The 10,481-nt window shown below is 46.8% G+C and overlaps 1 protein-coding gene across 1 annotated transcript; it reads right to left on the reverse strand.

The window, feature by feature from the left end:
- Nucleotides 1–1,097: 1,097 nt before the first annotated feature.
- On the reverse strand, nucleotides 1,098–5,381 carry Tmem88b (transmembrane protein 88B). The gene is made up of 2 exons (NM_001033394.3): nucleotides 4,846–5,381; nucleotides 1,098–4,032 (listed from the first exon to the last, which is right to left on the reverse strand). The coding sequence occupies exons 1-2, from the start codon at nucleotides 5,107–5,109 to the stop codon at nucleotides 3,775–3,777; spliced, it is 522 nt and encodes a 173-aa protein (NP_001028566.2). The 5' UTR covers nucleotides 5,110–5,381; the 3' UTR covers nucleotides 1,098–3,774.
- Between the last annotated feature and the right edge of the window lie 5,100 nt (nucleotides 5,382–10,481).

The following is a 10,481-nucleotide window of genomic DNA, read 5'->3' on the forward strand; positions in this document are numbered from 1 at the left end:
CTTATTTTGTAGCCCAGGTTGGCCTCAAACTCATAGCAATTCTCCTGCCTGAGCTTCCCCAGTGCTGAGATTACAGATATAATCCACCATGCTCTGCACACAGTGTTCCTTTGAAAGCATGGCCAGGAGAGAGAGAGAGAGAGAGAGAGAGAGAGAGAGAGAGAGAGAGAGAGGAAAAGGAAGAAGAAGGAGAAGAAGAAGAAGAAGAAGAAGAAGAAGAAGAAGAAGAAGAAGAAGAAGAAGAAGAAGAAGAAGAGGAGGAGGAAGAAGAGGAAGAAGAGAAAAGAAGAGAGAAGAGAAGAGAAGAGAAGAGAAGAGAAGAGAAGAGAAAAGAGAAAAATTTGGAAGATTGGATTGAAGTAGGTCATCCCACTGCCCTCCCTTGGACATCCCCATGGCCACTGGAGGACACCCAAGGCTCAAGATAGGCTTGGGAAGCTGGGAAACACCTTTCGGAAATGGAATGTCTGAGGCAGCTGCTGTGACAGAGTTCCTCACCCCACCAGCAGCCACTTAAGCTTGGGAGTTGATTTCTACAGTCACCTCCCCACCCCCACCAGGCCCAGCTGTTGTTTTGATGACTGTGGGGCCAGGCAGATCCAATCCTCAGCCAAGAGTTTCCCAGGAGAGTGTTCATCTTCCACCTCTGGGGTTGGCCAGCAGAAGGAAGGCAGCCTCATTCCGGAGGAAGCACTCCTGGGCCGCTTGGCGACCAGCTGGCTCCGTCATTCTGTCTGACCAGGAAAAGAATCAAAGCTGGACACGGATGAAGGCTGGAAAGCCCCAAGACACACAAGGCACCCTACAGACCGGACTCAGCCACACACTGGGCTACGCTTGAGACTACAAAATTCACTCAATCCTAGTTAGGCTGAGGTCTGACCCTGGCTGAGCCACACTGGCAAAACAGTGTGCTGGATCCTTTAAAAAAAAAAAAAAAGTTAGGTCTGGGCATGGAGGCATGTTCATAATTCCAATATGTGGGCGGCTGAGGCAGGAGGTTCATGAGTTCTAGAGCATCCTGGTTAGAGTTGCAAAAGTTAAAGTAAAAACAAACAAACAAACAAAAACAAAACAAAACAAGTCTGATACAATTAGATTCCAGGTAAATTATAATGAGCATATTTTTAACATATTGCTGGGCTTACAAGAAAATATGTCTCAAACAACCCCCCGCCCCCAACAATTAAACATTACAAAAACATAAACCAAGGGACCAGAGAGATGACCCATGGTGTTAAGGCACTTGCTACCAACCTTGACAACCTGAGTTCCATCCCTGGGACCCACAACTCCTAAAAGTTGTCCTCTCTGACTGTCACAACACACATACATTGTGGCACATGCACATCCATACATGTACACACACACACATCTAGCAACAAGCTAGAAAGTGGTGGTATACTCCTTTAATTCAAGCATTCGGGAGGCAGCGGCAGGCAGATCTCTGAGTTCAAGGTCTGACTAATCTACAGAGTGAGTTTTAGAATAGCCAGGGCTACACAGAGAAAACTCGTCCTGGAAAAAAAAAGTAATAACACAACAATAAGAAGCAACCAGCATATTGAAGGGAACTGATAGGAAAATAAAGAGTTCTCTGAACACAGGACAGAGAGACATGCTGGGGTGCAGAGAGGGGAAGGGGCGAGTACTCTGTATTGAGGGCCATGAGCTAGTGCCATAAGGGAACCTAAGATGACTGGTTGTTTTTGTCTCTGGACAAGACTATTAAAGTTAGTGCCTGCCTTAGGTTTCTATTGCTTTGATAAAACATCAGGATCAAAGGGCTGGAGAGATAGCTCGGTAGTAGCTGCTCTTCCAGAGGACCAGGGTTCAATTCCCATCACTCACGTGGCAGCTTACAACTGTCTGTAATTCCAGATCCAGGGGATCTGACACCTTCACACAGACATGAATGCAGGCAAAGCCACCAATGTATATTAAATAAAATAAATTATTTAAAAACAAACAAACAAATAAAAAAAAACTCAAGACCAACCAACCGAGCAGTGGCACACACATTTAATCTCAGCCTTTGGGAGGCAGAGGCAGGTAGATTTTTGTGAGTTCAAGACCAGCCTGGTCTACAGAGTAAGTTCCAGCATAGCAAAGGCTACACAGAGAAACCCTGACTTAAAAATAAACAGATAGGGGCTGGAGAGATGGCTCAGTGGTTAAGAGTGCTGACTGCTCTTCCAGAGGTCCTGAGTTCAATTCCCAGCAACCACATGGTGGCTCACAACCATTTGTAATGAGATCTGATGCCCTCTTCTGGTGTGTCTGATGACAGCTACAGTGTACCCATATAAATAAATAAATACATCTTTAAAAACAAAACAAAACAGATAGATAGGCAGGCCGGCAAACAGACAAAAGACAACCCATCATGACAGGTTTATGTCATCTTACATTTCCCAGATCTCACTACACTAAAAGTAGTCAGGGCAAGAACTCAAGGCAAGAACCTGGAGGCAGGAATTGAAGCAGAACCTTACAACCAAAACAGATCTGGAGGGCTCACTCAGTAGTAGAAGTAGTAGAATTTCTGTTTTAAAATTAAAATGTTCAAGGCTTAACCCTGGATGGTAGCACACACCTTTATTCCTAGTACTTGGGGGTGGGGAGTGGGGCAGAGACAGGCAGATTCCCTGAGTTCAAGGCTAGCCTGGTCTACAAATAAAATTCAAAAATAATAATTTTAAAAATACTTTAAATTTTAAAAATATATCCACAGCTAAGGCTATAGCTCAGTGGTAGAGTGCTTGCCTAACATTTATAAGTCCATCCCAGGACTACTAAAAATAAAAAGAAATAAGATATTCTATAAAAATAAAAAGAAACAAGATATTCTAGTTCTAGTATGTACGAGTCCCAGGAAGAGGAGAAGATAGGAGACAGGGAGGGAAAGGAGAATGATAATTTATGCGTAAGTAGGAACATGTTAGTCAAACTGTAGCATGCCAAATACAAAGATAAATCTTAACATTACCCACATTGTAAAATGAGCTCGTATTCTGCCACTTGTCTCAAAAGAAAGACCCCTGGTCAGAGAATGAGCTCCAGTTCTAGATATGCGCTGATACCTGACCCCGAATGCAAGCTGAGTGCTAGGAGCTGGAGAGATGGCTCAGGGTCCTTTAGAAGACAGCTGGCTGCTCTTCCAGAGGACCCAGGTTGCAGTCCTAGAACCCACATTGCAGCTCGCACCTGCCGGTAACTGCAGTTCGAGGGCTTGTGACACCCCCACATAGATACACATGCAGGCAAAACATCAATACACACACGCACAAAAATAAATAAATAAAAATAAATTACATATTAACAACGACACGCCGATCCTGCACTTACACTGAATCACTGATCCCAGATCCTATCTCAAACCTGATCCGGGCAATAGTTTGACCATGGACCCAACTGATCTTTTGTCCTGTACAAGGTCAAGACCTTGGAGGACTCAGCTGATCCCGCAAGTTGAGCCATGACGTCTGGTTGCTACTGGCTACACCGGAGCTTCTAGAATTATGCGTGGTTGGGGGGGGGGATTCAGAGATAGCTGCCAAGTCGGCTGCTGACCACAGAATTGGGTGGAAGACATAATATGCTTTTCTGCTTTTCTTGAAGGGACACCCTTTCTCCCTCTTCTGAGGGACCCTGTTGCCATCTCCTGGCGACTTCGAGCACTGCTCTCAGAGCCCCAAAGCAGCCGCCCGAGTCATCCACTTTACGGGGGTCGAGGGACCTGGGAGGCTCTTGACGCGCAGAGACCTTGAGGCGTCAGACCCAAGCACAGAGTTGTTTGTCCTCGTCCGGGTGGCCGTCGGCCAGATCTCCGCTGCTCCTGGGCGGGCGGCGCGGAGCCGGGGTCCTCGCGGGATCAGGCAGCGCAGGGCGTAGTCGCCGGACCAGGAGGGAGCGCGCGGCGGCGGCGAGCACCACGAGCGGCGGCAGGGAGAGCAATCCGAACACAATGAGCGCCGCGGAGCCGCGGTCCGAGAGCAGCGCTCGGCACCGTGGACCCGGAGCCGGATGAACCTGTGGACAGTGGAGGCGTGCAGTCAGGCGGGGAGGCCCCAGAGCAGCGCAGGGGTGAGGGAGGTCCTGGGCCCCGAGCTCAGGGCAGAGTCCAGAAAGAAAAGCGTAAGGCTGGGAGGCCTGCCTGGAGGTGGAGCCTGGACAGAAATGCGAGAACAGAACCAAGAGTGTGTGTTCGGGGATTCCTTAAGGAAAGGCCAGAGAACCTCCCTGGCTCTCCCAACCCAGTTTTCCTGTCCCCATATGAGCTTCCTTCCATGCCCCTTACCTGTTGACAGCTGATATGGCTCCATCTGGACTGTCACCCAGCTAGCATCGTTTCTCTCTATCAGCTTCAGAAAGGGGATATAGGGGTCGTCTATGTATAGGTCAAGCCTTAGATGAGCGGAAGCCTAACCAAGGTCAAGAGGGTTCAGGGAAGGGCTGTGGGGGGGAGGAGGTGGGGGGGAGGAGGTGGGGGGGAGGAGTATGAGGAGTGGAGAAGCACTGAGGACGGGTGAATCTGACAATTTCTTTTCCTATCTCCACATCAACCTCACTGACCAGGCCCTAGTACCTCCTGGTACAAAGCTAAGAGGCCTGGGGGGGGGGGGCGGGGGGGGGGAAGCAAGACAGCTGTTCACCGAGTAACAAAGAGACTTTCTTTGACTGCAGCTGGCAGGGATGTTGGCATAACAGGAGGATGCATATATCTCTGGTTACAAAGGGGCAAGGCTAGAAGGGGGTAGATTCACCTTCAACCCCAAGGACTTGAACCTCCACAGAACTCTCACTTCCCCACTTCCCGGGGACTAACCAATGGCTACTGCTCACCCTTGAGTGACACAGGAATCCCAGGTAGACAACGGCAGCTGCTGGTAGCAACACCAGCAGGAAGACTGTTCCAGGTAGCAGCAGATGAAGCAGGAACCCAACTAGAGCCCGGCCAGACAGCACCAGGGTCCCGAGGCCTCGGGTGGCCAGGATAGGAGCCAGGACTGAGATGTGGTAATCAGTAGGCCTTCTTCGGGGTAGCATGGGTGCTGTGTCTGAGGCAACGCCTTCATCCTCTTCTGTCTCCCTTTCCTGCTCACTCATGTCGTGCCGCGGGGCTTGAAGGATGTTCCCCCAAGATCACAGTGGTAGGCAGCAGGCCTAATCCCCCTCCTCCAACCACCCTAGGCCCAGACTAGAGAGCCTTTTACCCTCCCCAGATTCAGTTCACATCTAGATCCTCGCCATCAGAGAGTAGACTCTCATCCAGTTTAATCTAGCACTGAATATCAGTCTCCAGGGCTACACCTCTGCCACAGTTTCCCCTGCTACCTTGTTGGGCCTCTTTACCAGGCAAAGGCAGGCAGCGCCTATGTGCTCGGCTCAGGTCTTACAGAGCTCTTCCCATCTGAGCACTGGGGCCCTCCTTTCTCTCAGCCCATCTCCCAGTTCTCCCAAACAATGGCTTCATTTCACAGATCTTGGCGATGACAGAAGCTCTATCAATAGCTGCCATTTAGGGACGAACTATTAACTCATTTCCCAGTACTAGCCCCTGCACTTCCCCTTATCTGACACCAGGTGACTTCATGTTGTGGAGTGATTCACAGCATGACAGGGTTGTACAGTTAGTAGTGCTTAAGGTAGTACCCGGCACAGAGTGGATACCTAATTAACAGCAGTTGCAGTTGCTCTGTACTAAATCCAATCAATCATGGAAGTATACAACAAGCCTTTCAGATGATGGGAGCATATAGTCCACTGAAAACTCCAGCCCTCTTCTGGTCTTCATAGGCACTAGGGATGCTTGTAGTGCACATACATACATACATACATACATACATACATACATTTGGGCAAAATGTTCATACCCATAAAGTAAAATAAATACATCCAAAAAATTTTAAGTGTTGTAAATTATCTCCTTACTAAGCACACATTCTTGTAATTTACACACACACACACACACACACACACACACACACACACACACACACACATATCCTCTTCCACTATGGCTAGACAAGGCAGCCCAGTTAGGGGAACAGGATCTACAGGCAGGGAACAGAGTCAGGTAAGCCCCAGCTCTGGTTGTCAGAGAACTCCCATAACAAACCACAACCACCAGCAACCAGCCAACAACCCACCGCACCTCTCAAGGCCCTAACATTTCTATACTCTGTGAAAAGTCCCCAGAATTACAAACATCACACAATCACAGAAATTATCCGCACCTGGCAAAATCACACCTGTTAGAGAACAAGACAAATGATAGCCATCTCCTGTGCACAGTCCAAAGCAGCTCCATATCCCTATGCCTAGAATCAAAATGAAAACACTACCTTATAATATTTCTGTGTTTTTCAAGGAAACCAAAACTCCAAAATTGTCAGTACAGGTTGTGAGTCACCTTGTAGGTGCTGAGAATCTAGCCATGGTCTTCTGTAAGAGTAACAAGTGTTCCTAACTGCTGAGCCATTTCTCTAGGCTCTGACATTTATTTTTGTTTTTGTTTTGTTTTGTTTTGTTTTGTTTTTTTGAAACAGGGTTTCTCTATATAGCCCTGTCTGTCCTGGAACTCACTTTGTAGACCAGGCTGGCCTCAAACTCAGAAATCCACCTGCCTCTGCCTCCCAAGTGCTGGGATTAAAGGCATGTGCCACCACTGCCCGGCCTATATTTCTGTTTTTTAAAGGAACGAATATTCTCACTACACATCCCACTATGAATGTTTATGTCAGTCCAGATCTTTGCTTCTTGTTGGCTAGCCTATGAAACGTACTTTTAAGGAGCTGGGATTAAAGGCATGCGCCACCATGCCCGGCTCGACATTTTATTTTTGATTATGTGTGTATGTGTATCTATATGTGGGTATGTGCACATACGCAGGAGAGTCCTCAGAGGCCAGAAGTGGGAGTCAAAGCTGGGCATGGTAGTACTACACACTTTCTATCCCAGCAGTTGGGAGGCAGAGGCAGGCAGAGCTTTATAAATTCCATGTCAAATGACATAGTGAGTTCTAGGCTAGCTAAGGCTATATAGTGAGATACATACTGGGACTCTATCTTAGAAGAAGAAGAAGAAGAAGAAGAAGAAGAAGAAGAAGAAGAAGAAGAAGAAGAAGAAGAAGAAGAAGAAGAAGAAGAAGAAGGAAGAAGAAGAAGAAGAAGAAGAAGAAGAAGAAGAAGAAGAAGAAGAAGAAGAAGAAGAAGAAGGAAGAAGAAGAAGAAGAAGAAGAAGCAGAAGAAGAAGAAGAAGAAGAAGAAAGAAGAAGAAGAAGAAAGAAGAAGAAGAAGAAGAAGAAGAAGAAGAAGAAAGAAGAAGAAGAAGAAGAAGAAGAAGAGAAAGAAAGAAAGAAAGAAAGAGAGAAAAGAAAAGAAAAGAAAAGAAAAGAAAAGAAAAGAAAAGAAAAGAAAAGAAAAGAAGAAAGAAAAGGAAGTAGTAGTAGGAGGAGGAGCCAGATCCCTTGGGACTGAAGTTACACGTGGCTCTGAGATGCCCAGTGTGGGCGCTGGGAATTGAACTTAGATCCACTGTAAGAGCAGTACATACTTGGTTTGATTTTTAGTACTCGTGATAGGTGGCTCCAGCTCCAGGGGATCTGATATATACTTTTGGCTCTGAGGGTACTCACATTGAAGTGCACACTCGGAAACACACACACACACAATTTATTTATGTGCATCTGTGTGAATGTGTAAGTCATAAATGCTAGGCCCCACTTTTATGGCCTGAATTAACCTTAGTTATCAAAGTCCCCACCTGCCAATATCAGCAACAAATATTTTTAGAAAGTATGTTTTTCAGGATAAAAGTGAATTAAAAATAATTCATTCATTTAAAAAAATGAAAGGAAAGAAGTTTTGAATGTGAACTTTGGGAAGACACATTCAAACTGCAGAATTGTTCCAGGAATTGTTTTAGGCTTTTTGGTTTCAAAGGAAGGGCTGCAATATGCTTGTGAACGATGCGGCTTTCCTGATAGCTTGGCATGGCTCCACCAAGGAAGAGGCCACAGAAGGTCTAGAAAGATAGGGAACCTGTGACAGGCCAAGGGAACCTGGCATAAACAGAATTACAGCCTCCCTGGATCCAATCTGATAGGGGCCTTTCCATCCTCCCATCTCCCCACGCCATGAAGCTGCCTCATGAAGGTAGCTTTCAGCCACAGGGGGCTTGATTCACTCCAGTGTCATCCTGTGTGGGGAAGGGGTGCTAGGAGCTGACGCCTCAGTTTTTCCCTGTGATTGGACTTTGGCTACTTTGTGGGTTCTTTTTCTCCCACCCTTCTCTACTAAATAAGAGAGAAAGAAAGATAGAGGAGAAAGGGAGCAAATGGTATCATTAGACGACTTTCTGCTGACTAGGGGGCGTCGAATTGTTGGGGCAAGTTTGATCTTCAATGTCCTGATATCTAATTTCTTCTTGTTTCTTCTTTGGGAATGACTACTGTGATGGTTTGTATATGCTTGGCCCAGGGAGTGGCACTATTAGAAGATGTGTCCCTGTTGGAGTGGGTGTGGCCTTGTTGGAGTAGGTGTGTCACTGTGGGTGTGGGCGTTAAGATCCTCATCCTAGCTGCTTGGAAGCCAGTCTTCTGCTAGCAGCCTTCAGATGAAGATGTAGAATTCTCAGCTCCTGGGTGCTGCCATGTTCCTGCCTTGATGATAATGGACAGAACCTCTGAACCTGTAAGCCAGCCCCAATTAAATGTGGTCCTTATGAGAGTTGCCTTGGTCATGGTGTCTGTTCATAGCAGTAAAACCCTATCTAAGACAATTACTTAACAAACAACAACCCAACAACAACCAACAACAATGCTTCTCAGAGCTCATTTATACACGCTCTGAAAAGTTCCCAGAATTCCAAATGTCACACAATTGCAGGAACTATCTGCAGCTGGCAAAACCACACCTCTGTTAGACCACAATGCAAATCACAGTTAGCTGCTGTGGGCAATGTGAAGAAGTTCCATATCCCACAACTGGGGTTAAAAAATAAAACAATATATTTCTGGGTTTGTTGTTGTTTTTTGTTTAGTTTTTGTTTTTGTTTTGTTTTGTTTTTTGTTTTTCAGGAGAGGGTTTCTCTGTGTAGCCCTGGCTGTCCTGGAACTCACTCTGTAGACCAGGCTGGCCTTGAACTCAGAAATCCACCTGCCTCTGCCTCCCAAGTGCTGGGATTAAAGGCATGTGCCACCACTGCCCGGCCTATATTTCTTTTTTAAAGGAATGAATATTCTCACTACACATCCCACTATGAATGTTTATGTCGGTCCAGATCTTTGCTTCTTGTTGGCTAGCCTATGAAACGTACTTTTAAGGAGCATCTACTTTTAGAAGAGCAAGACAGACATTTAAAATGAACAGATTTTGGCCAGTGAAATGGTCCAAAAGGCAGGGGTGTTTGCAAGCAGGCTTGTTTATAACCTGGTAGGAAAAAACTGACTTCTGTAAGTTGTCATTGGACCTCTACTGGGCACACAACTCCCAGTCACACACAAATAAATAAAATAAATACTATTTGTTCCCAGGTGCTAGGGGATTAAAGGTGTGCAATAACAAAACCCAGCTAACCAAAAATTTAGTGGACAGACTTTTTTTTTGAGTGCTAAGATGAGAACAACAGGGTCAGAGGCGAAGATTGCTTCAGTTTGGCTGTTAGGCTCTAAGCCCTTGGGAAGTAGCATCTACATGAACTTGTGAGATCCAGTGGGCTGGGCCTCAGAGATAGGCAGGGGCCCTTCACACAGTTGTTGGGAGACTCTTCCTTGTGCCACTTGGAAGGGCTGCTGTTCCCAGTATAGAGAGAGTTCAAATATGTCTCTTGAGACACTCCATCCTTTGGATAGCTGGAGCTAAAACAGACAGCTCCATGCTGTGCTACCCATTGTTGGACAGTCTCCGTCAGAGAACTACAGGACCTCGCTATTGGGATCAGCTGGCAAGGCCCTGCTGCCCACATCTAGAATCTGGTCAGGTAGCAAACAAGCCCTTTTGGTCCTGGGCCCAGAGTCAAGTGTCCACATGAGTGCCTTATTCCTACAGACACTTTTCTACCTCTAGATGTAGGTACTTTGCAACTCCTGTTCCAGAAACATCCTTGCTTGCTTCTGCCCCTTGCCACCCAGACATCTCTTCCCTGTCCTGGCCTGCACTAGCCTGTCTTAGCCTGTTCTCCAGCCCCGCTGTTCAGATGTCTGTGGTGAACTTTTTCTCCTGCAAAGCATCTTATTAGGAAGGAGGATAGGACCTTACAGTGTCCCCTCTCCAACCACAAAGAGAGGTGGTTCCAGCCCCAGGATGGAGTGGGGGCAGGTAGGTCTCAGGGTGCCTGAGGGCAAGTCAGAACATATTAAAGTTTGTGTTACTTAGAGAGGAAGGGAGGAAGGAGGGGTTGTCATCCAGGGCATGTTCCTGCTTGCCCTTCCCAACCTGTCCTGGCCTTTTCTCGTGGGAGTGTGGCCAAGAGCTTTA

Source organism: Mus musculus, chromosome 4 (assembly GCF_000001635.26).
Source record: "Mus musculus strain C57BL/6J chromosome 4, GRCm38.p6 C57BL/6J".
In the NCBI taxonomy this organism is placed as follows: Eukaryota; Metazoa; Chordata; class Mammalia; order Rodentia; family Muridae; genus Mus; species Mus musculus.

Coding starts and splice junctions, on each gene's coding strand:
- Tmem88b (NM_001033394.3), bottom strand. CDS start 5,109: ATGAGTGAGCAGGAAAGGGAGACAGAAGAGGATGAAGGCGTTGCCTCA. Junction 4,033..4,845: donor GATTCCTGTGTCACTCAAGG/GTGAGCAGTAGC, acceptor CACTGTCCACAG/GTTCATCCGGCTCCGGGTCC.